The sequence below is a fragment of the Eptesicus fuscus genome, chromosome 23 (assembly GCF_027574615.1).
Source record: "Eptesicus fuscus isolate TK198812 chromosome 23, DD_ASM_mEF_20220401, whole genome shotgun sequence".
In the NCBI taxonomy this organism is placed as follows: domain Eukaryota; kingdom Metazoa; phylum Chordata; class Mammalia; order Chiroptera; family Vespertilionidae; genus Eptesicus; species Eptesicus fuscus.
In genome coordinates this window covers 1761467-1787265 of record NC_072495.1, presented here as the reverse complement: position 1 = coordinate 1787265, position 25799 = coordinate 1761467, and the positions used below count along the sequence as shown (strand labels likewise).

General features: G+C 48.7%; 1 protein-coding gene across 1 annotated transcript in view; it reads left to right on the top strand.

The window, feature by feature from the left end:
- TECTA (tectorin alpha) overlaps positions 1–25799 on the top strand; it is a 108844-nt gene that overhangs the window by 45165 nt on the left and 37880 nt on the right. The window contains exons 11-12 of the mRNA XM_054712357.1: positions 1718–2279; positions 13086–13285. Of these exons, the coding sequence (XP_054568332.1) occupies positions 1718–2279; positions 13086–13285 (762 nt within the window). The remainder of the gene's footprint in view (positions 1–1717; positions 2280–13085; positions 13286–25799) is intronic.

Sequence of the window (25799 nt, the reverse complement as noted above, 5' to 3'; positions counted from 1 at the left end):
ACCAGGGGGCAGACGCTCAGCACAAGGGGCAGCTCCTCTGTTGAGTGTCTGCCCCCTGAGAGGGAGGCGACCAGCAGCAGTGATCGGGGCGGGCCGGCCAGTGGGTGGTGCCAGGCCGCCAGCCAAGGCAGGTGCCAGCAGGGGGGGTAGGGGACCCCCAATCACCCCACCCACTGGTCACCCCCCAGATGGCCCTGATTGCCGGCCAGGCCTACCCTATTTTTTGGGAACAGTCTCTTAGATTTAAAAATTAAAACCTGGCAAGGCTGCTCTAACACTGAAAAAACAGGATGATGCAGCGATGACATGCATGGACTCTGGCTTGCACATTTTGTGGTCAGCCCTGATTCTGACACTTATCACTGTGTGACAAAGCCAATTACTTAACTTCTCTCTGCTTCAGTTTTTCCACCCATAAGATGGGGAAATGGTACTACTGCCTCAGAAGGTCATGTTATGTACTACTTTTTTTTTTTTTAATATTTTTTTATTGAGGTATTATATGTGTACATATCTTACCATTACCCCCCCCCCCCATGTACTACTTTTTATAATCAGGGCAAAAAAAAATGTAGCTGCCCATACAACAGCAAGATGCCTTTCACCTGTATGAAAAGTATGGTTACTGGTGCATGCAGCATCCCGGATTGCAAGAGGGATGTCCAACTGCCAGTTTAGGCCCGACATCTCCCAAGGGGTCCTGAATTGCGAGAGGATGCAGGCCGGGCTGAGAGACCCCCCCTACCCCTCCCCTCACCCTCGTACACCAATTTCATGCACCGGGCCTCTAGTGTTGAATAAGAGTGGTACAAGCAGACATAGGGATGTCTTGTTCTTATTCTTAGGGGAGATGGTTTTAGTTTTTGCCCTTTGAGTATGGTGTTCACTGTAGGTTTGTCATATGTGGCCTTTATTGTGTTGATATATGATCCCTCTATTCCCACTTTGCTGAGAGTTTTTATCAAAAATGGGTGTTAGATTTTGTCTAAGACTTTTTTGCATCTATTATATGATCATGTAATTTTTGTCTTTCAATTTTTTAATGTGATGTATCACATTTATTGATTTGTAAATATTGCACCAGCCTTGCATTCCTGGAATAAATCCCATGTTGTCATGGTGTATGATATTTTTAATATATTGCTGGATTCAATTTGCTAAATATTTTGTTGGGGATTTTATCATCTATATTCATCAGGGATATTGACCTGTAATTCTCTTTCTTTGTAGTGTCTTTATCTGCAGTGTTTTTATGTGTGTGTGGAATTAGGATAATTCTTGCCTCATAAAAAGAGCTTGGAAGTGTTCCTTCCTCTTGGATTTTTGAAATAGTCTGAGGAGTAGAGGTGTTTTAGTTCTTCTTTGAAAGTTTGTTAAAACTCCCCTGTGAAGCCATTGGACCAGGGCTTTTGTTGGCTAGGAGTTTTTTGATTACTGCTTCTATTTCATCAGTTATTATTGGCCTATTCAGGTTTTCTGATTCTTCCTGATTCAGTTTTGGAAGATTGTAGTTTTTTAGGAATTTGTCCATTTCATCCACATTGTCCAGCTTGTCAGCATATAATTGTTCAGAGCTGACTGACATAACACTAAATACAGAGATTGAATTCAACCTGCTCAAATCACCTTCTTGGATGACCTCTCTGAAGACTAATCATTAGGAGAAGAGCTGGGTGGTCTCTAGAATTCCTCTACTTCAACCCTCTTTCTCTTGCAGGTCAACAATGAACGGCTGTATCTCCCTTTGAAACTGGGACAAGGGAAGATAAATATCTTTTCCTTTGGCTTCCACGTAGTGGTGGAGACAGATTTCGGCCTGAAGGTCGTGTATGACTGGAAGACCTTCCTGTCAATCACAGTCCCGCGGACCATGCAGAACGGCACCTCAGGTTTGTGTGGCCGCTATAACGGCAACCCCGATGACGATCTGGAGATGCCCATGGGGCTGCTTGCATCCAGCATCAATGAGTTTGGGCAGAGCTGGGTGAAGAGGGACACCTTCTGCCAGGTGGGCTGTGGGGACCGCTGCCCCTCCTGTGCCAAGGTGGAAGGCTTCTCCAAGGTGCAGCAGCTGTGCAGCCTGATCCCCAGCCAGAACGCGGGCTTCACCAAGTGTCACAGCAAAGTGAACCCCACCTTCTTCTATAAGAACTGCCTGTTTGACTCCTGCATCGACGGGGGCGCGGTGCAGACGGCCTGCAGCTGGCTGCAGAACTACGCCAGCACCTGCCAGACACAGGGGATCGCCGTGACCGGCTGGAGGAATTACACATCCTGCTGTGAGTCCTCCCTTATCTTGCCTTGTGTCTTGGTTGGTGTGGACGTGCCAGTCTTACATCTCCGTAGGCGACAGAGAAAGCTGAGCAGAGCAATTTGAGGATAAGCACTTTGGAATTGAGTTTATGGTCTGAAACGACATGTATAACCTCCCAGGGACTCCCTGTCTTTACCTATAAGATTCAGTTAATATCACTTATTTCATGTTGCTCTGAGGATGAAATAAAATCATTTACTTTTTTCTTTTTAAAAATATATTATACTTTATATTTTAAATAACCTTTATTTTTCAGTTATGGTTGACATACAATATCATATTAGTTTCAGGTGTACAATATAGTAATTAGGCATTTATATAACTCACAAAGAGATCACCCAATAAATCTATTACCCATCTGACCCAATACATACTTATTACAATATTTTTTACTATATTACCTTTGCTATAATTTACATCCTCTTGACTATTTTGTAACTATTAATTTGTACTTTTTAATCCCTTCTCCTTTTTCACCCATTCCCCCAAACTCCCCTCCCATCTGGCAACCATCAAAATGTTCTCTGTATCTATGACTTTGTTTCTGATTTGTTTGCTCACTTATTTTGTTTTTGAGATTCAATATATTAGTGAAATATTAGTTTTTTCTTTCTCTGTCTGATTTATTTCATTCAGTGTAATACACTCTAGGTCCATCCATGTTGTTACACATAGTAAGATTTCATTCTTTTTTATGGCAGCATTATATCCATTGTACATATGCACCATTTATTCTTTAGACATTCATTTATTGATGGACACTTAGGTTGCTTCATATCTTTCATATTTTAAATAACTCTACAATGAACATATGGATGCATATGCTTTTGAATTGATGTTTTGGGTTTCTTTTGGATATAATACCCGGAAGAGAAATTGCTGGGTTCTTCTTTGTTCCTTTTTATAGATTTTGTTGTAAAGTCTGTTTTGTCTGGTATAAGTATTGCTACCCGAGCTTTTATGTTTGTTTCCATTTGCATGAAATATATTTTTACATTCATTTACTTTCAGTCTGTGTGTGTTTTAATCTGAAGTGGGTCTCTTGTAGGCAGCATATGTAAGGGTCTTGTTTTCTTATCCATTCAGCTACACTATGTGTGTGTGTTTTTATTGGAGCATTTAATCTTTACATTTAAAGTAATTGTTTACAGATATATAGTTATTGCCACTTTATTGTTCATATTTTTCATCTTTTTCTTCTTCTTAAAGGAGACCCTTTAACGTTTCATTACTGGTTTGGTGGTGATGTACTCTTTTAGTGGTCTATCTGGGTAGCTCTTTGCCTGTCCTTCAATTCTAAATGAGAGCTTTTCTGGGTAGAGTAACCTTGATTGCTTCTCCTCACTTTGAATATTTTGTGCCAGTTCCTTCTGGCCTGCAAAGTTTCTGTTGAGAAATCAGTTGAAAGCCCCTTGTAGGTAACTAACTGCTGTTCTCTTGCTGCTTTTCAAATTCTCTCTTTGTCTTTAACCTTTGGCATTTTTTAAAAAAATATTTTATTGATTTTTTTACAGAGAGGAAGAGAGAGGGATAGAGAGTCAGAAACATCGATGAGAGAGAAACATCGATCAGCTGCCTCTTGCACACCCCCTACTGGGGATGCGCCCGCAACCAAGGTACATGCCCTTGACCGGAATCGAACCTGGGACCCCCGAGTCCGCAGGCCAACGCTCTATCCACTGAGCCAAACCGGTTTCGGCAACCTTTGGCATTTTAATTATGATGTGTCTTGGTCTGAAACTTTGGGTTCATCTATTTTGGGACTCTCTACACTTCCTGTGCTTATATGCCTATTTTCTTCACCGTATTAGGGAAGATTTTCATCATTATTTCTTCAAATAAGTTTATAATTCTTTGCTTTCTCTCTTCTTCTGGGACCCCTATAATGCAAATGTTGGTACAATTGATGTTGTCCCAAAGGCTCCTTAAACCATCCTCATCTGTTTTTTTAAATATGCATTTATCGATTTTAGGGAGAGGAAGAGAGAGATAGAAACATCCGTGATGAGAGAGAATCATTGATTGGCTGCCTCTTGCATGCCCCCTGCTAAGGATCAAGCCTGCAACCCCAGGCATGTGCCCTGACTGGGAATTAAACCTGTCCTCTCTTGATGCATGGGTCAGTGCTCAACTACTGAGTCACACCAGCTGGGCCATCCTCATCATTTTTCATTGTTTCCTTTTTGCCATTCTGCTACCTTATCTTCCAGATTGCTAATTCTGTCCTCTGCTTCAGCTAATCTATTGTTGATTTCCTCTAATGTATTCTCCATTTCAGTTATTGTATTTTTTCATTTCTGACTCGTTCTTTTTATGTTTTCTATCTATAATTTTATGTTTCCTACCTCTTTGTTGTTGAAGTTCTCACTAGATCATTGAGCATCCTTATAACCTGTGTCTTGAACTCTGCATCTGGTAGATTGCTTGTCTTTATTTTGTTTAGTTTTGTTTTTTTTCTGGAGTTTTGTTCTGTTCTTTCATTGAGGACATGTTTCTGTGTCTCCTCTTTTTGACTGTCTCTCTGTGTTTATTCCTATGTATTAGGTAGAGCTGCTACATCTCCTGTGCTTGGTAGAGTGGCCTCATGTAGTGGCACAGTCTCCCTGGTCACCTGAGCCAGGTGTTCCAGATGTATCCCTTGTGTGGGTGTGGGTGCTTTTCTGTTGTAGTTTATGCTTGGTTGATCTTGGCTGACTGCTCAGGATGATTGTTTGTGAGGACTGGTCATGACTACAGCAGAGTAGTTGGGTAGGGGCTGACCCTATGAAGCAGGATTCACTTCAGTAGGGCTCTGGTGCCTGCCCTCTGAGTGTGTCATTGTGGAGGTGGTGCTCTGGTGTGGTTTAAGTCTGGCCACTCTGTGTTGGTTCTGGGGCCTCTTGGCAGGGGCTCTGGTGTAGGCCAAGGTCGGTTGCTGCCTGTGCCCTGCTTGGGGCAACTTGGTATAAGCCATAAAGTTATCTGCAGATGGTTGCCACTTGTCCTGGGCTTGCAGGTGCCTGGAGAGCCTAAGCTGTGAACTGAGGCTGCAGCTAGTGCCAGGCTGAGGGCTGCATAGCAAAACATGTGAGGCATGCTGAGGCCAGATGCTGCTTGTTTGGGGTTTGTGAAACTTTGAGAGATTTTAGGAAAATCTCACAACATGAACCAAGATAGCCTGTTTGTAAGGAAAAGCCACTGGAAGCAGCTTGGGTAGACCTGCAAGTTGGGTGGGGCAAGGTCTCAGGTCAGGGCAGGACAAACCTAGTTTTAGCTAGGTTAATGGAGATTCAGATATGATGCCCAAATGTGAGTGCAGGCTAGGTGGGGAGAGGGATCCACAAAGGAACAATGGATTATGTCTGGGACACTTATGTCTGGGACAGAACTACTTCAGTCCTTGTCCTGAAACCAGACAATTCAGTTCCTACCCATATGTCCCTGTCAAGCTGCTGCCCCAGCGCTGGAGCTCGGAGTGAGTGAGACTGTCAGTAAGTCCATGTGTGAGCCCTTTAAGAGGAACTGCCTGGGACTCCAGCAGCCTCTGTCTCACTCAGCCACAATCCCTGCTGGTTTTCACAGCCAGAAGTTATGGGGACCTCTCTTCCCAGCACTGTAACCTTGGAGCCTGGTGTGGGACTGGGACTCCTCCCTCCTCAGGGGAGATCTCTGCCGCTGGGATGTCCCTCCCGATTCTTATCTGCCACAGGTGGGTGTGGGACCAGCTCCTTCTATCTGTCTTGATGTGGCTTCTTCTGTATATCCTTAAGTTGTAGGACTTCAGGAAGTTCTGAATGATGGCTGTTCAGTTGTAATTTTTATGTGGTCATGAGATGTGGCAAGCACAGCATTTTCCTGTTCCACCAGCTTTACCCAATCATTTATATAAAACACAGAGCCTGCCTGGCTGGTGTGGCTCAGTGATTGAGCATCAACCAGGAGGTCACATGATTCCAGGTCAGGGGTGCACAGGAGGCAGTGATCAATGATTCCCTCTCATCATTGATGTTTCTATTTCTCTTTCCCTCTCCCTTCCTCTCTGAAATCAATGATATTTATATTTTTTCAAATTCTAACAAAGGACCTATAGGGAAAGAGTTAGTAGGTTAGTTAGTTAGCTCTAGAACCTCATGTGCCCATTGTTTACTATTAATATATAGGCTTTCTCTAGTGTGTTAGTCTATCTATTTGATTCATATATGTCATGTATCAGACTTTGTGCTTACGACACACTGCAAGGTGTTGAAAGCATTAGAAACAGACTGAGAGCCCCTGGATTCTAGCCTTGCTCTATCCTTGGAGCATTTCGCTTTTCCTCCCTGGTTCTTAGTCTACCCTCCTTCCCGATAATCCTATCTAATAAAAGAGTAATATGCAAATTGACCATCACTCCAACACACAAGATGGCTGCCCCCATGTGGACACAAGATGGCCACCACAAGATGGCCAGCAGGGGAGGGCAGTTGGGAGGGACCAGGCCAGCAGAGGAGGGAAGTTGGGGGCAACTGGGCCTGCAGGGAAGGGCAGTTGAGGGGACCAGGCCTGCAGGGGAGAGCAGTTGCGGGGGGGACCAGGCCTGCGGGGGAGGGCAATTAGGAGTGACCAGGCCTGCAGGGGAGGGCAGTTAGGCATCAATCAGGCTGGTAGGGGAGTGGTTAGGGAGTGATCAGGCTGGCAGGCAGAAGCGGTTAGGGGCAATCAGGAAGGCAGGCAGGCGAGCAATTGGGAGCCAACAGTTCTGGATTGTGAGAGGGCAGTCAGACATCCCTCGAGGGGTCCCAGATTGGAGAGGGTACAGGCTGGGCTGAGGAACACAACCCCCCCTCCCAGGCACGAATTTTGTGCACCGGGCCTCTAGTGCTGTGATAAAGTTGTTGCCTACACCGTTTGTGCTACAGAAATACCAGGAGGATCACATTAGGCCGTTGACAGCACAGCAGCACGGTTATGCATGCTAAATGGTGTTCTTGTACCAGTGTCTTGCTCTGGGACAGCCCCTGTGCTGAACACTTCATCAGCATCATCTTATTTATTCTCTTCAGTGACCCAATGAGTTGGCAAAAACCCGAGACTCTGAGGAATTTCCTGTCCTCCTGCCCTCCGACCAGCAGCCTTTCACCCCCCCTTGAAGGTTTTCCGCACCAGGTGCCTCCTCAGTACGTTGCCGTGGAGAGCCGGGCCCAGGGCCCTCAGCACAGTGTCCTCTCCTCGGCCTGGGACCCCATACCGGCCCATGCCTGCTTCCCAGTGCCCATTGCAAAAGGGTCAGCCCTGCCCAGCGTGGCCTCCAGACGGGGGAGTGTCCGAGAAGGAGGGCCCGGAGAGATGGTGGCGCTGACCGCGGAAGGGAAGCTAAACCACAGACAAGACGATAATTTAAAGACCGTGTGGGTGAGGGTGGGGAGCGGACACGTGGGGCAGCTTAGTTTTCCATTTCAAACGTAAAAAGCAGAGAAAGTCTGTGAGAGACCGAGCCCCAGCTCAGCCGTTCGATCTGAGAGGTCAGAGCAGAGACAGTCTGTCTTGAGTGTCCTTGTCTGTAACCAGATCTGGTATCAGTCCAACCGCTGAGAAGTAAAGGCGCGACGAAGGCCCCTCCCCGCATTCTCCGGGGCGCTGGCCGATCCGCACACGGGCTGCACTGAGGGGCGGCGCTGGAGGAAGGCCAGACGCGGCTTCGCTGAGAGCGGCGGTCAGTGCGGCCAGCAGGCCTGGAGACGGGAGTTAGTGCCCAGCTCCTCACCCGGAACCGCATTCACCCAGGGGGACATCCAGGGAAGGGGCGTGGATCGTCTTGATTACTAACCGCTCCTCAAATTCATTCAACTCAGTCTATCCTGCTACCAGTGCCTTAAAAGGGGGACTTGCCCGGCCGGCGCGGCTCAGGGGTGAGCATCGACCTAGGAGCCAGGCGGCCAGGTTCCGTTCCCGGTCAGGGCACAGGCCCGGGTTGCGGGCCCGATCCCCAGTGTGGGGCGTGCAGGAGGCAGCTGATCCATGAGTCTCCTCATGGATGTTTGTCTCTCTCTTCCTCTCCCTTCCTCTCTGACATCAATAAGAATACATTTTAAACAATAAAATAAAATAAAATGGGGCTGGCAGTGCTCAGGAGGGAGAGGACAGTGAGTGAAGAAAGCCACCCACGCATCAGGACGTGGCTCTGACGAGGGCCGGCACTGCTCTACGTGCCCAGGTGTCCGCCCGCCCCCAGCAGCCCTGGGACGCGGCTGCTGCTAGTTGCCCCAGAGGCAGTTCTCCCCGCAGTGGGCGCTGCCTCCCCAGCTGTCAGGCCCAGGCCCTGGGGCGCTGGGGGCTCCCCTGGTGCTGAAGGCGGCACCCAGTCTACACCAGTGGTTCTCCACCTTCCTGATGCCGCGGCCCTTTAACACAGCTCCTCACGTGGTGGTGACCCCCAGCCATAAAATTATTTTCGTTGCTACTTCATCACTGTAATGTTGCTACTGTTAATGAATCGTAATGTAAATATCTGTGTTTTCCGATGGTTTTAAGCGACCCTGTTGCGACCCACAGGTTGAGAGCCGCTGCTGTAGAGCCTAAGACCATCGGAAAACACAGATATTTACATTACGATTCATAACAGTAGCAACATTACAGTGATGAAGTAGCAACGAAAATAACTTTATGGCTGGGGGTCACCACCACGTGAGGAGCTGTGTTAAAGGGCCGCGGCGTTAGGAAGGTGGAGAACCACTGGGCTAGAGGATCGGGAGTGGGCGGTGTCCGCCGGCCACTGTGGCTTTCCGTGGGGTGATGTCTCCTGCGCCGGCCACCGGGGCCTGGTGCCTGGTCAGTGGTCATCAAGGCTGACTACCATTATCCTTTTCCCTTTTACCGGTGGCTGCTTCAGAGTCCTGGCTGCAGAGTGTGGTAACGAGGGGTTTTCTCACCTAGTTCTCCGGGCGGGATGCAGTGAGCTTCTGTGGAATAACGAAGGAAAGCTGCGACTGCCCTCCGACAGGGGCTATCGCGAGCACCGGCATCGCTCCAGAAGCTTTGAAAACTGGGCCTCGCTTTACCTTGTAACTGCGTGATGAGGGAGATGTTACTGCGCCCATTTTACAGATGAGGAAAGAGGTTTAGAGAGAGTGAGCAACCTGCCCTGCGGGCACTGCCAGTTAGTGGCAGAGCAGGGCTCAAACCAGGCCCCTTCCGCTCCCTTGTCCATTCTGCCGTCCAACATCGCTCCTCAGGGAGCCCGGCGTCCTGCCACCTGGGAGCGAGGCCGAATCAGCCCCGGCCCTGAAGAGATGTGCCTGGGACCCGGTGGAAGGCCAGGTGGAGAGCTGTCACACTCAGCCCTCGTTGCTTCACTGGGGTTGAGAGAATCAGTGTTCGTAATTCAACGTTTGTCTTTAAAAATCAAATGCTTGTTAACCTCCTGCCATGTGCTGAGCATTGTGGGGTGCCAGGAGAGAATCAGAAGTATAAAATAAGAAGTTCGTCGTTAGGAGGGAGAGATGGGACCAGCACATTTGAAACAACAAAGGACCTCTTTAAACCGGCAGCGTATCCCCCAGCTGTTAAACGTATTGTAGGGCCTCAGCCATGAACACTGGAGCATGAAGAGAAAGACCCCCCAGTCACAAGGTGAAATATAGAAATAGGCCCAGGCCGAAACCGGTGTGGCTCAGTGGATAGAGCGTCGGCCTGCAGACTCAAGGGTCCCAGGTTCGATTCCGGTCAAGGGCATGTACCTTGGTTGCGGGCACATCCCCAGTAGGGGGGTGTGCAGGAGGCAGCTGATGGATGTTTCTCTCTCATCGATGTTTCTAACTCTCTGTCCCTCTCTCTTCCTCTCTGTAAAAAAAAAAATCAATAAAATATATATATATAAATATTTTTTTTTTTAAAAAAAGAAAGAAATAGGCCCAAACACCGAAGGGAAATGACTGCAGAGTAAAGTGGCATTTCAACTCATTGGAGAAAAATAGCTAAATTCCTCCTTCCCCCTTTCACTCCAAATTAAAACTCAGACAAAACCAAAATTAAACAAAAAACATTTGTTATGAAAGTACTAGAAAAGCAAAGGAGTTTTGTTTGGTTGGGTTTGGTAACCTTGCAGTAGATACACCTTTTCTAAGCAAAACACCGAGAGCCATGAGGGAACCCTGATAAATGTGACCACTTTAAAATTTCAAATTTCTACACATCAGAACGTCACAGGAACAATCAAACACGTGTCTACAAAAGCAGAGTCAGGTGACAAATGAAAAATATTTAGTAACAACTGAATGACAAACATCTATTTTAATTTCTAAAGGTCTTCTAATTTGATAAGACAAAATGTGCGAAGGCCATTGAAAGACACTTGACAGAAAAAGACACACCGGTGGGTTATGAACAGTGAAGAGATGGTGGGCCGCACAAAGAATGCAAACTGGATCCGGATATAACAGATACAGCATTTTATTGTGGTAAATACATATACAGGACTTTGCACGTAAGCACTTCCAGGGCACACTCAGTGCCCTTAAGTTTGCCCATATTGTGCGACCACCACCACCATCCGTTTCCAGAACTCTTTTCATCTTGCAAAACTGAAACTCCACACCCACTAAACAACAGCTCTCCATTCCCAACCGCCAGTAACCAGTGTTCGAATTGCGGTCCATGTGAACTTGAGCACTTGAGATGCCTCATGTAAGCGGAGTCATGCAGAGTTTGTCTTTTATGAGAGCTGATTTCACTTCGTAGAGTGCCCTCAGCGTTCACCGATGTTGTCGTATAATGCAGAACTTGCTTCCTTGTCAGAGCTGTTCATACTCTCTCTATGCATATGCCTCTTTATGTTTATCCTTTCACTCATCGATGGCACTTGGGCTGCGTGTACAGCCTAGCTATTGTGAATAGTGCTATGAACACGGCTGAACATTTATCTTTTTGAGATACTTTTTTCCGAATATTTTGAGTATATACCTAGATGTGGAATCATTGGATCATAAAGTAATTTCCATGTTTAATTTTTGAGGACCTGCCATAGTGTTTTCCACAGCAGTGACACCATTTTACTTTAGAACCCAACAGTGCACAAGGGTTCTAATTTCTCCACTCTTTTCCAACACTTGCTATTTTCCTGTGTGTGTTTTTTAATGCGTGTTTTTATTGTTGATAATATTACAGATGTCTCCCCTTCCCCCCCTCCCTTTCACCCTCTATCCTCCCACCCCCAGGTCTTCACCCGCTATTGCCCGTGTCCATGGGCTTTGCATATAAGTATATAACTTCTTTGGCTTATCTCTTCTCGTCCCCCCAACGGCGCATCGAGGTATGTCAGTCTGTTCCCTGCCTCCATGCTTTGGGTCTTATTTTATCGGTCAATTCATTATGTTCATTAGATTCCACATATGCGTGAGATCATGTGATACTTGTCTTTCTCTGACTGGCTTATTTCACTTAGCATGATGCTCTCCAGGTCCCTCCATGCTGTCCCAAAGGGTGAGAGATCCCTCTTCTTTACGCTGCACAGTATTCCACGGTGTAAAGGCCCCATAGCGTGTTTATCCTGTGTGTTAGTAGTAGCCATTCTAATGCGTATGAGGTCTCATTGTCGTTTTGGTTTGCATGTCTCTGATCGTTAGTGACCTGGAACGTATTTCCTGTACTTACTGGTCATTCATAATCTTCGTTCATATGTCTTCGCGGGGGGATGTCTACTCAGGTCCTGTGCCCACGTATAAATCAGGTTGTTGGTTTGTTTTGTTGTTGAGTTTTAGGAGTTCTCTATATACTCTGGATGCAATCCCTTGTAGCCACAGCATCTAACTTTTCGTCTTTCCAAGGAGCAGGAACTCTGGTGATGACCAGTCCAGGAGCGTGTGGGGGACCCGTCCCCCCGCAGTGCCGGGGGAGGGGGAGGAGCGCAGCCTCTTCAGCAGGCAGGGCAGTGGCATCTGTCAGGAATTTAATGTACAGACCCTTCGACCCAGGCGTTTCACTTTCAGGAATTTGTTGTACAGGTTCACTTACTCATGAGGGAATATATGTACAAGCATGTTCACCGCAGCAGCACAAACACGTAAAACACGTCACGCAGCAATGCACGCACAGTAGAGATTCTCACATGTCAGTAGCTGTGCTCTCTGTGCACCTCTTACAGCGCGTTCCTACCAAGCCCCAGCAGCCCTGTCTTCAATGACTGGCTGACACTGGGCACTCCGGCCAGCACTCTGAGCTCAGTCCTTCCCACACGTCATGAAGCAGGTTTGGGGCGTCTGCATGTTACGGATTGGGGACCTGGTCTCTCCCATCTGGCTCCAGAGCCACCCTCTTGGCCAGAACCCTAACCGCTTTCCATGAAAGCACCTGCAGGGGGAAGCCCACGGAGCAGAGCTGACGGGGTCTGCGCACACCTGCCTTTGCCTTCTCCAAAACCAGGGGCCAGAGCCCCGCCACTCACAAGCTGGGCTTAGGATGGGAGCGCTGAGAGGGGGTGCGGGTGGGGTGGGCTGAGTGGGGGTGCGGGTGGGGTGGGCTGAGTGGGGCTTGAGGAAGACCTGGAGAGGGGGGTGCGGGTGGGCTGAGGGGAGGCAGCGTGCTAAGGGAGGGCAGAGTGCGTGCCCAGGGGTGAGGGGTGCCTGCCTGGGCGGAGGTGCTGGGAGGCGGGTGAGGGGGCAGGTGGGAGGCCCGCAGAGGACGGGTCAGGGAGGAGCCCCCGTTGTGGAGCGATCCCAGCCGGAGGCTCCCCCAAGCGAAGGGGCGCGCGCCCTCCCCCCCAGCGGCCCGGTCCGGCCCGGTCCGGCCCGGTGCCTGAGCCCCGCCTTGTTCCTTGCAGCCGTCACCTGCCCGCCGCACAGCCACTACGAGAGCTGCGTGAGCGTGTGCCAGCCGCGCTGCGCCGCCATCCGCCTCAAGAGCGACTGCGGCCACTACTGCGTGGAGGGCTGCCAGTGCGACGCGGGCTTCGTGCTCAACGGCCGCAGCTGCATCCCGCCGCCCAGCTGCGGCTGCTACGCCGACGGCCGATACTACGAGGTGGGCCCGGGGGGGGGGGGGCGCCCGGGGGGGGGGGGGGCTCCGAGGGGGGAGCCCGGCCGCCCGGCTCCGCTCCGGTCCGGTCCGGTCCTGGGCGCGCACCTCGGCTCTGGCCGGGGCGGGCAGGGGCAGCCCATCGCTGTGCTTCCCTCACATCCATGTCTGTCTGTCTGTCTGTCTGTCTCTCCCTCTCCTCCGCTCTCCCTAAAAGTCAATGGGAAAACATAAAAAAGAAAGGAAGAGGGGACCCCAGTCGGCCAATCCCCCGCTTCGCTGTGAAGACCGGGTGCGCATTGGCAGGGGTGCGCACGGGGCACGGGCGGGGCTCGGAGTGCGGGGCTGGGACGTGCATGCGGCCTCGGACCCCCTCCTCGACCCTGACCTCGGCCTGACCTCGGACGCCCCCCCCCTCCCCCCCACTTGGCGTCTCTCTCCTGCGACTCCCGGGCCCTGGCTCCCGCCCCTGCTCACCTGTTTGAACCCGGGAAGGCGCTCGGAGAGGTGGGAGCTGCGCCCTGGCCCTGGCCGGGGCTCAGCCGAGGCCCTTTCCCTGGGACACAGGCCCCGAGGCTGCAGGCGATTGAGGCTGAGCCTTTGTCCGGGGCTCCCCCGGGGCTCCCCAGGGGCTCCCCAGGGCTCCCCGGGGCTCCCCATGGGCTCCCCCGGGCTCCCCGGGGCTCCCCCGGGGCTCCCCAGGGGCTCCGCCTGGACCGCACAGGCCGCGCCCACACCTTCCGCTTCCCGCCGAGAGCGGCTTAAGCGCAGCTAATGGCCACGCCCCTTGTGCATGTCACTTCCTAGAACACAGGAGCCCACTAAATCGTTTACTTTTCCTCTATAAAATGTCCTTACTTTAACTTTAAGTTATATTTTATTTGTTATTACAGCTGACGTATAGTGTTACATTGGCCCAGGTGTACAGGCAGGTGTAGAGCTGACTACAGGTTCATCCCGGAAGCCCCGGGCCCATCGGACACCGCCGAGCCTCCCGCCGGTGAGCAGGCGGTTCCAGCAGCCGGTACCGGCACCTGCCCGCAGCCCTGTGCTGGCCCTGGTGCGGGGCGATGAAGCGTGTTCCCTCCATAGGAGCTTCCAGGGAAAGAACAAGAAAAAACAAGTGAAAAGTAATACTCACCAATTTTAAATTAAAAATAATAGCAGCATTTACAGATTGAATTGAAATGTCAGAATTGGAAATAAACTATAAAGTAAATATTATCTCCTTTTTGAAAAGATGCAGTGACTTGTTCAAGAACAACTACTTTGGGAATAAGCAAAAGAAATTAAGGTTGAAGCGGCCCTCAATTTCACCTTTAGTGGGAAATTTGCTCAAATGCTGTGTTAAACGACGGGAAAGTAGGGTTAAATAGCAGAGCTAATCAAAGATGACTTCTTGGGAGAGGGGTTTTGCAGTTAGCTCTTAGAAATATTGATAATTGAAAGGAAAAGGCAGAATATGTGGTGGATGAGAATAATAAATTCCATCTTCTCACAATGTGGGAGAAGAAATAACCGCTCAAGCCTGAAAACGCAGTCATCTCTGCTGCCCCTGCCCCCCCCACCCCTCCCACCCCACCCCCCCGCCGCTGGAGCCTCCTGCCTGCACCCCCAGCAGGGACCCTGGGTGTCTGTGCTCGAAGGAATGATCCTCGCTAAACCGTGACTTGTGGTGGGACATTGAACAACCCATGTCATTACTCTGGGCCTCAGCTGCTGCGTCTATGACATGTGACTAATAGCTCCTCAGCGTGACGCTGTGTAAGTCACCCAGGCCGGGAGCTTGCCGGTACCTGGCCTGCCCTCCTGCGGTCAGTAATTGGTAGCTGCTGCTGGTCCTCTCCTGAGCAGAGTGTCGTAAATAAAAAATCCAGGCGTGTTAATGAAACGATGCGTGTAAAAGCCCTTGGAACTCACAGGATAGCTCTCGGCAGCTAGCTAGCTAGCTATCTAATAAAAGCCTCAGTGATCATTACGGCTGAACAACCAGAACCCCCCTGTTGCTATGATGCGCACTGACCACCAGGGTGCAGACGCTCAATGCAGAAGCTGCCCCCTGGTGGTCAGCGCACTCCCACAGGGGGAGCACAGCTCAGCCAGAAGCCCGGCGGACGGCTGGCGAGTGTAGCGGTGGTGGTGGGAGCCGCTCCTGCTTCTGCGGCAGCGCTAAGGAGCAGTGAGCCGGGCGGTAAGGAGTGAGGGCTCCCGGACTGCGAGAGGGATGTCCGATTGCTCATGGGGAGCAGGCCTAAGCCAGCAGGCAGACATCCCCCAAGGGGTCCTGGACTGCGAGAGGGTGCAGGCCGGGCTGAGGGGACCCCCCCGCCAAGTGCACAAATTTTGTGCACCAGGCCTCTAGTTAGTACTATAAACAGTACTCACTGCTTTTCATCAGGAAGTTAGTGAGTTTTCACAATAGCTTATATCTGCTAACTCACAAAACAAATGATCCACATTTGCTTGTCTCAGTTCAAATAGACTTGGAGGCTTGTTGATTCCACAGATTTCTTTGGAAATAAAGAGAGAGAACATGGCCAGCTGTTAGCATGGAGGGCGGTTCCCTGGCTGCGGCTACTGAGTCTGATTGAGCTGAGGAGCAGAGCCAGGCGGTCACGGTACTGGGGTGCCGTGTCTCCACCTCGCTCTCCTGTGGATGAGTACTTACCCCTCATCAGATCCACATGTGCTGTTTGACTTTTTATCAGAAAGAGCCCAGGCCGTCCACTCAATTATTCTGCCAACTGGAGGCAGCTGGGCCCTGGAATGTTCTACGGGTCTGGAAGGAGGGCAGACGTGGGTCCAGGAATGACCTCACGTTGAGGATTGAAGTTATCAGCAGTGGCATCTTGAAGTGGATTGAGGACAAGTGTCTTGGAAGATGTCCTGTATCTGTTTGCCCTCGAATCTGAGTCCTCCCTGTAGTGACAGCCAGGGTTTTGGTAAGTCTATGTCATAGCAGAAAACAGCGGCAGACAGAAGGGAGACCTACGTGTATGACGAGCACATCTCTGCGCAGCGCTGTGTTGGTAAAGTGAGTTGGTGAAGGTGTGCCCAGTCTCTGGGCTGTAGCCTGCTAGTCAGGACCACACCCACCTGGACAACCATGACAATTTCCCAGGGTTCTCTGGGGTTCTCGGTCTAGCACAGTGCAAGGTGCAGAGTGCAGACACTGCCAAAGAAAGTTGTATCTCAGAACGCCGCCCACTTGGGAAGAGTGCACACACGCTCCCCCCGAGGCGGCCTTTGTTGCAGGTTTGTTATAACCACGACTGGATCCTTGCCATGAGAGAGCACGGGCATCTTCTCCCATCACAGCAGCTGTGGTTTAGCCAGTGCCTGCTCTGCCAGGAACTGTGCTTCACACATTTAATTTTATCTTAACAAGTGCCCTACAGATATTGAAAACTAGTTACAGTTGACATTCAATATTGCATTGCTTGCAGATGTGTGGCATAGTGCTTAGACCAGGCGTCCTCAAACTACGGCCCGCGGGCCACATGCGGGTGTTTTTGCCGTTTTGTTTTTTTACTTCAAAATAAGATATGTGCAGTGTGCATAGGAATTTGTTCACAGTTTTTTTTTTAAACTATAGTCCGGCCCTCCAACGGTCTGAGGGACAGTGAACTGGCCCCCTGTTTAAAAAGTTTGAGGACCCCTGGCTTAGACATTTATGTAACTTACAATGTGATCCCTCGCTAAGGCTTGCACCCACCTGACACCATACATAGATATTAGAATACTAGAGGCCCGGTGCATGAAAATTCATGCACTGGAGGCGGGTCCCTCAGCCCGGCCTGCCCCCTCTCATAGTCCAGGAGCCCTCAGGGGCAGGAGGTGACCCGGCGATCAGGGGAAGGCAACGCCCCCATCACACCTCTGCTGCTGCCAGTGCTGGCAGCGCAAGCCTCAGCCGGCCCTGGTTACCTGAGCCTCAGGCCGGCCCTGAGCGGCTGGGGGGCTGAGGAGACTGTGGGACTCCAGAGGGAGGCACCCCAGCAGGGCTGAGGAGACGGTGCCTCCATCTTGTGGCTGTGGGCGTTGCCATCTTTGAGAGCATGGCAGTCAATTAGCATATTCCCTCCTTATTGGCTGTGGGCGCCACCATCTTTGTGAGGGTGTGACGGTCAATTAGCATATTCCCTCTTTATTAGATAGGATTACTAGAGGCCCAGCGCACGATTGAAATTGCACAAGGAGGTGCTCTGCCTCCTGCCGTGTGAGGAGGCACCCTGCGGGGGGCTGGGACCCAAGCCTGACTCATGCAGCACCAGCTGCCGTGGGAGTCAGGCTGGATCGGCACTGTGGGAGGCCAGCCACGGGGTCCTGGACCCACACCTGACTCGCAGCATCCCCTGGCCCCCGTGCCTGTGTCCATTCCGGAGCCGCCCGAGCCACCACGCCGGCTCAGGCAGGCCCTCCTGCCTCTGTCTCCATCTCCGCTCTGGGCCTCACCTGCACACGCAACCTCCGCCTGCCTGGTTGTGACCCATTTCGGAGTCCCGGCCTAATTTGCATATTACCTCTTTATACTATAGATTGCCTGTACGTTACAACCTGTGACTATTTTGTAACTGCCAATTGTACTTCTTAATTTCTTAATCTTTTCACCAGCCCCCAAACACCCCTCCTGTCCGGCAGCCATCAGCTTGTTCTCTGTGTCTGTGAGTTGGTTTCTGCTTTCTTTGTTCATTGATTTTTTTTTTTTAGTTTCTACATGTAAGTGAAATCATGTGGTGATTGTCTTTCTCTGTCTGACATAGTTCACTTAATATAATACTTCTAGGCCCATCTCTGTTGTCACAAATGGTAAGATTTCATTCCTTATTTGATCAACTATATTCCATTGCATCCTGTGGAGGCACCACTTCTGTGTCCGTTTCTCTATCAGCGGACACTGCGGTTGTTTCCACAGCTTGGCTATTGTAGAGAATGCTGCAGCGGCCCTAGGGAAGCCTGCATCTTTTTGAATTAGCGTTTGGGATTGTTTGACCAATACACAGAAGTGGAATTTCTGGATTACATGGTAGTTTTATTTTTAATTTTCAAAGGAAAATCCGTACTCTTTTCCAGAGGCTGTACCAATTTACAGTCACACCAAAGTGCACGTGGGTTCCCTCTCCACACCCTCGCCAACACTTACTGTTTGTGATTCGGTGACGACAGCCGTTTGACAAGTACGAGGGGATATCTCCTAGTGGTTTAATCTGCATCTCTCCAGTGATTCGTGACCTTGAGCATCTGTCACGCATCCCTTGGCCATCTGTTTATCCTCTTTGGAGAAGTGTCTGCTCACTCCTCTGCCCGGTTTTGAATCGAATTGTTTGTGTTTCTGATGTTGAATGAGATCTCTATACAGACCCTTATTGAATATATGATTGCTGAATATCTTCTCCAACTAAGTAGGTTGTCTTTTTGTTTCATTGATAATCTCTTTGTTGTCCAGAAACTTCTAGTTGGATGTAGTTGCATTTTTTTGTTTTTTCTTTTGTTTCCCTTGGCCGAGGAAGAATATACAAAAAAATTATTACTCAGAGCAATATAAAAGGTTTTACTGCCTATGCTTCTTCTAGAGTTTTATGGTATTGATCTTACATTTAAGTCTTTAATCTATTTTGGTTTTATTCTTGAATATGGTGAAAGATAGTGGACAGTTTCATTTTGCAATGTATCTGTCCATTTTCCCCAACACCCTTTATTAAACAGACTATTTTTACCCCATTGTATATTCTTGCCTACTTTGTCATAAATTAATTTACCATATAGCACATGGGTTTATTTTTGGGTTCTCTAGTCTGTTTCATTGATTTATGTATCTGTTTAATGCCAGTATCATGCGGTTTTGATGACTATAGTTTGTAGTATGTATAATAATAAAAGTGTAATATGCTAATTAGACTGGACAGCCAAACGACCTTCTAGACATCATTCTGGACGTCCTTCTGGATGAAGCCGCGGCAGCGGGGGCCAAGGCAGAGGCAGTTAGGGGTGATCAGGCAGGCAGGCGAGCAGTTAGGGATGATCAGGCAGGCAGAGGTGGTTCTGGGCGATCAGGCAGGCAGGCAGAGTGGTTAGGGGTGATGAGGCAGGCAGGCAAGTGGTTAGGGGCAATGAGGCAGGCATGCAGAGTGGTTAGGAGCGATCAGGCAGGCAGGCAGGGAGGCAGGCAAGCAGTTAGGAGCCAGTGGTCCCGGATTGCATGAGGGATGTCCAACTTCCTGGTGGGATCGGGCCTAAACCAGCAGTCAGACATCCCCCGAGGGGTCCTGGATTGGGAGAGGGTGCAGGCCAGGCTGAGGGACCCCCCCCCCCGGGTGCACAGATTTCATGCACTGGGCCTCTAGTAGTTTTATATCAGGGACCTTGATACCTGCAACTATGTTCTTCTATCTCAGGATTACTTGGGCTATTCAGGGTCTTTTGTGATTTAATATAAATTTTAGGATTTCTAGTTCTGTGGAAAATGCCATGGGTATTTTTGATATGGATTGCATTGAGTCTATAGATTGCTTTGGTAGTATAAACATTTTAATGATTTTATTTTTTTCTATCATGACCGCTTAATTTATTTGTATCTTCTTCAGTTGCTTTCTTCAATGTCATATAATTCTCCAAGTACAGATTTTTTACCTCCTTGGTTAAATTTATAGCTAGGTGAGTTTTTATGATGCAATTGTAAGTTGTTGGTATATAAAATCACAACTGATTTCTAGATATTAATGTTATATCCTGCTACTTTACTGAATTCATTTACCAGTTTTAATATTTTTGGTGGAATATCTAGAACTTTCTATATATAGTATTTATTATGTCATCTGCAAATAATGACAGTTTTACTTCTTCTTTTTTTTTTCAATAGTACAGGAGTATCATATTTATTTATTTATTTTTTTTAAATTTCTTTATTGATTAAGGTGTCACATATTTGTCCTCATCCCCCCATTCCCATCCCCCCCCCTCCCCACGCATGCCCCAACCCCCTGTTGAACTTAACCGTTGGATAGGCTCATATGCATGCACACAAGTCCTTTGGTTGAACTCTCCCCCTCCCCCCACCCTCCCCTATCCTCCCTCTGAGGCCCGATAGTCCGATCGATGCCTCCTTGCTTCTGGTTCTGTTCTTGTTCCTCAGTCTATGTTGTTCATCATTTCCCCTAGATGAGCGAGATCATATGTCATTAGATATATACTTATGAGAACTGAATGTGAGACGAGCAATAATAGTTATACTGACAGGCAAATGAATCAGTCTGTAGTGAGTTTCTTTCTGGACCAACAGTTCTTTTGAGACCCAATTTCAATGTCCACCAGTTCCTTATGTGTACATGTCAGCACTGACCCCTCAGCTCTGGGTGGTGGACAAATGGTGGTAATGGAGGTCCGACTCCCTCTGGTTTGGTCTCGGCCGGACCCAGGGGCATGGCTTCACCCGGACTAAGGGGCACGTGGCCTCACCTGGATCTAGGGACACATGGTCTCACCCGGACCCAGGGACGCTTGGGCTCTCCCAGACCCAGGGGCACGTGGCCTCACCCGGGCCCAGGTGCACGAGGCCTCACCCGGATCCAGGGACACATGGTCTTGCCCGGACCCAGGGGTGCGTGGCCTCTCTCAGACCCAGGGGCACGTGGCCTCACCTGGACCTAGGTGCATTAGGCCTCACCCGGATCCAGGGACACATGGTCTCACCCGGACCCAGGTGCTCTTGGCCTCCCCCAGACCCAGGGGCACGTGGCCTCACCCGGGCCTAGGTGCATAAGGCCTCACCCGGATCCAGGGACACATGGTCTCACCCGGGCCCAGGGACGCTTGGCCTCTCCCAGACCCAGGGGCACGTGGCCTCACCCGGGCCTAGGTGCACGAGGCCTCACCCGGATCCAGGGACACATGGTCTCACCCGGACCAAGGGACGCTTGGCCTCTCCCAGCCCCAGGGGCACGTGGCCTCACCTGGGCCTAGGTGCACGAGGCCTCACCCGGATCCAGGGACACATGGTCTCACCCGGACCCAGGGACGCTTGACCTCTCCCAGACCCAGGGGCACGTGGCCTCACCCGGGCCTAGGTGCACAAGGCCTCACCCGGATCCAGGGACACATGGTCTCACCCGGACCCAGGGATGCTTGGCCTCTCCCAGACCCAGGGGCACGTGGCCTCACCCGGGCTTAGGTGTACGAGGCCTCACCCGGATCCAGGGACACATGGTCTCACCCGGACCCAGGCGCGCTTGGCCTCCCCCAGACCCAGGGGCACGTGGCCTCACCCAGGCCTAGGTGCATGAGGCCTCACCCGGATCCAGGGACTTTACTTCTTCTTTTCCAATTTGAATGTTGGCTGTGGCTAAGACTGGCAATAATATGTTGAATGAATATGGTAAAAGTGGACATTCTTGTCTTATTCCTGATCTTAAGGAGAATGCTTCTAGCTTTTACCATTGAGAAAAATTATAGCTATGGGTTTCTCATAGATGACCTTGATTATATTGAAGTATATTCCCTCTAATCCCAGTTTTCTGAGAGTTATTATCATAAGTGGATGCTACATTTTATAAAATGCTTTATCTGAATCTATTGATATTGGTCATATGGTTTTTATCTTTCACTTTATTTTGTGGTGTAGCATGTTAATTATTTGCAGATATTGAAACAACCTTGCATCCCAGGAATAAATCCCACTTGATTTGGTATATGATGTTTAAAATATATTCTGAATTTGGATTGGTAATATTTTTTAAATTTTTTTCTTTATTGATTAAGGTATTACATATGTGTCCTTTTCGCCTCATTGCCACCCCCCCCCCCAATCCTCCACTCATGCCCTCACCCCCCTGTTGTCTGTGCCCATTGGTTAGGCTTATATGCATGCATACAATTCCTTTGGTTGATCTCTCCCCCATTACCCTCACCCTCCCCTCCCTTCCCTCTGAGATTTGATGATCTGATCGATGCTTCTCTGTCTCTGGATCTGTTTTTGTTCATCAGTTTATGTGTTCATTATATTCCACAAATGAGTGAGATCATGTGATATTTATCTTTCTCTGCCTGGCTTGTTTCACTTAGCATGATGCTCTCCAGTTCCATCCATGTTGTTGCAAATGGTAGGAGTTGCTTCTTTTTTTACTGCAGCGTAGTATTCCATTGTGTAGATGTACCACAGTTTTTTAATCCACTCAACTGCTGATGGGCACCTAGGTTGTTTCCAAATCTTAGCTATGGTGAATTGTGCCACTATGAACATAGGGGTGCATATATCCTTTCTGATTGGTGTTTCTAGTTTCTTGGGATATATTCCTAGAAGTGAGATCACTGGGTCAAATGAGAGTTCCATTTTTAGTTTTTTTAAGGAAACTCTATACTGTTCTCCACAGTGGCTGCACCAGTCTGCATTCCCACCAGCAGTGCACGAGGGTTCCTTTTCTCCGCATTCTCGCCAGTACTTGTCATTTGTTGATTTGTTGATGGTAGCCATTCTGACAGGTGTGAGATGGTACCACATTGTCATTTTGATTTGCATCTCTCAGTGATTAGTGACTTTGAGCATGTTTTCATGTTGTCTCTTGGCCTTCCTTATGTCTTCTATTTATTTAGGTCCATTGCCCATTTTTTGATTGGGTTATCTTCCTTTTCTTAAGTTGTATGAGTTCCCTGTAGATGTTGGAGGTTAAATCCTTATTGGTGATAACATTGGCAAATATGTTCTCCCATGCAGTGGGCTTTCTTGTTGTTTTCTTTTGCTGTGCGAAAGCTTTTTATTTTGATGTAGTCCCATTTGTTTATTTTCTCTTTAGTTTCCATTGCTCTAGGAGCTGTATCAGTGAAGAAATTGCTTCGGCATATGTCTGAGATTTTGCTGCCTGTGGATTCCTCTAGTATTTTTGTGGTTTCCAATCTTATGTTTAAGTTCTTTATCCATTTTGAGTTTATTTTTGTGTATGGTGTAAGTTGGTGGTCTAGTTTCATTTTTTTGCATGTATCTGTCCAATTTTCCCAAAACCATTTATTGAAGAGACTGTCTTGACTCCATTGTATGTTCATGCCTCCTTTGTCAAATATTAATTGAGCATAGTGGTTTGGGTTGATATCTGGATTCTCTATTCTGTTCCATTGATCTATATGTCTGTTCTTGTGCCAATACCAGGCAGTTTTGAGAACAGTGGCTTTGTAATACATCTTGATATCTGGTATTGAGATCCCACCTACTTTGTTCTTCTTTCTCAGGATTGCTGTGGCTATTCGGGGTCTTTTTTTATTCCAGATGAATTTTGGGAGAGTTTGTTCTAGGTCTGTGAAATATGCCATTGGTATTTTAATGGGATTGCATTGAATCTATAGATTGCTTTGGGTAGTATGGACATTTTAATGATGTTGATTCTACCAATCCATGAATCATACATCCATGTATGTTCTTACATCTGTTTATCTCTTCATACATCCATGTATGTTCTTACATCTGTTTATCTCTTCATGCATCCATGTATGTTCTTACATCTGTTTATCTCTTCCTCTATCTCTTTTTTCAGTGTCCTGTAGTTTTTTCTGAGTACAGGTCTTTTATGGTTTCATATAAATTTTAAAATTATTCTAGTTCTGTGAAAGATGCCATTGTGTTAAATTGAAATTGCATTGAATCAATAGATTTATTCGGGTACTATGTATATTTATTTTAATGATGTTATTTCTTCATATTCATGAGCATGGTACCTACTCCCATTTATTTCGATCTTCTTCAGTTTCTTTCTTCAGTGTCTCATAATTTTCTGAGTACAGGTCTTTTTCCTACTTGGTTAAATTTACTCATAGGTATTTTTAATGCAATTGTAAATGGGTTTGTTTACTTCCCTTTCTGACAGTTCATTATTGGTATATTAAAATGCAGCCAATTTCTGCTAATTTACTCAGTTCATTTCTCAGTTCTAGTAGTTTGGGGGCATCTTTAGGATTCTGTATATACAGTATCATGTCATCTGCAATAATGACAGTTTTACTTCTTCCTTTCAGTTTGGGGGGCTTTTATCTTTTCCTTCATCTGATTGTTGTGCCTGGAACTGCTGAGACTGTGTTGAATGGGAGTGGTTATCGGGGATAGCCCCATCTTCTTCCTGGTCTTAAGTAAAACGCTACCTTTCCTGTTGAGTATGATGTTAGCTGTGGGTTTGGCATATATGGCTTTTATTATTTTGGGAACATTCCCTTTATTTCCACTTTGCTGAGAATTTTTATAATAAATGGGTGCTGTATTTTATCTGATGTTTTTTTCTGCATCTATTGATATGACCATATGATTTTTATCTTTTATTTTGTTTATGAGGTATAACATGTTAATTGATTTTTGGATATTGTGCCAACCTTGTATCCCAGTAATAAATGATCTTTATAATGTACTAGTGGCCCGGTGCATGAAATTCATGCACATTAAAAGGGGATTAATTGAAGGAAATATTTTAATATTGCTATTCGCCCTTTCTCTATAATAGAAGTGTCAGAGATGAAAGAAAATTAGTAAAATGTATATGAAAATCTTCCCCCTGTCAGAGTCTGGGGCACGCCACGGGACCCAGAGTCAAGTCCCCACCCAACCACAGCACCTCAAAATCACACGAGACCCAGCTCCAGCCAGCCCCACCCCCATTGGGCAAGATCCAGACCTGGCCAGCCCCACCCTTCTCAAGCCCCGCCAGGTGCGGGGGCGCAGCCTCGGGGCTCCTGTCAAGCCCTGCAGGGTGGGGGGCACAGCCTTAGGTCCCCCAGCGTACCCTCAGGTCCCCCGGCCCAGCACCAGGGCAGGGGGTGCAACCTGAGGTCCCTCAGCCCGACACCAGGGCGGGTGGCATGGCCTGAGGTCTCCCCGCCCAGCACCAGGGTGGGGGGCACGCCTTGAGGTCCCCTGTCAAGCCCCACCAGGCAGGGGATGTGGCCTGAGATCCCCTATCACACCCCGCTGGGCGGGGGGCACAGCCTCAGGTCCCCTGTTAAGCCCCACCTGGTTGGGGGGCACAGCCTCAGGTCCCCTGGCCTGGGGTAGGGGGCATGGCCTGAGGTCCCCTGGCTCAGCACCAGGGCAGGGGTTGCACCTTGAGGTCCCCCGTCAAGCCCCACCATGCAGGGTGGGGGTGTGTGGCCTGAGGTCCCCTGTCAAGCCCTGCCGGGTGGGGGGCACAGGCTCAGATCCCCTGCCCTGGCCCAGGGCCACACAGCCTCAGGTCCCTGCTGATTGCTCCTTAAGGCTTGTTAGGGGAACTCGGCCTCCATTGTGGGTGCAGCCATCCTGTGTTACGGAAACCCCGCCTCCACTCTGGGCACCGCCATCTTTGTGATGGTGTGACGGTCAATTTGCATATTCCCTCTTTATTAGATAGGATTGCTGAACTTGGTGTGCTAATATTTTGTTGAGGATTTTGCATGTATGTTTATCTGGGATATTGGCCTGTAATTTCCCTTTTTGTGGTGTCTTTATCTGGTTTTAGAATTAAAATAATGCTGGCCTCACACAATGACCTTGGATGTTTTCCCTCTTGAATTTTTT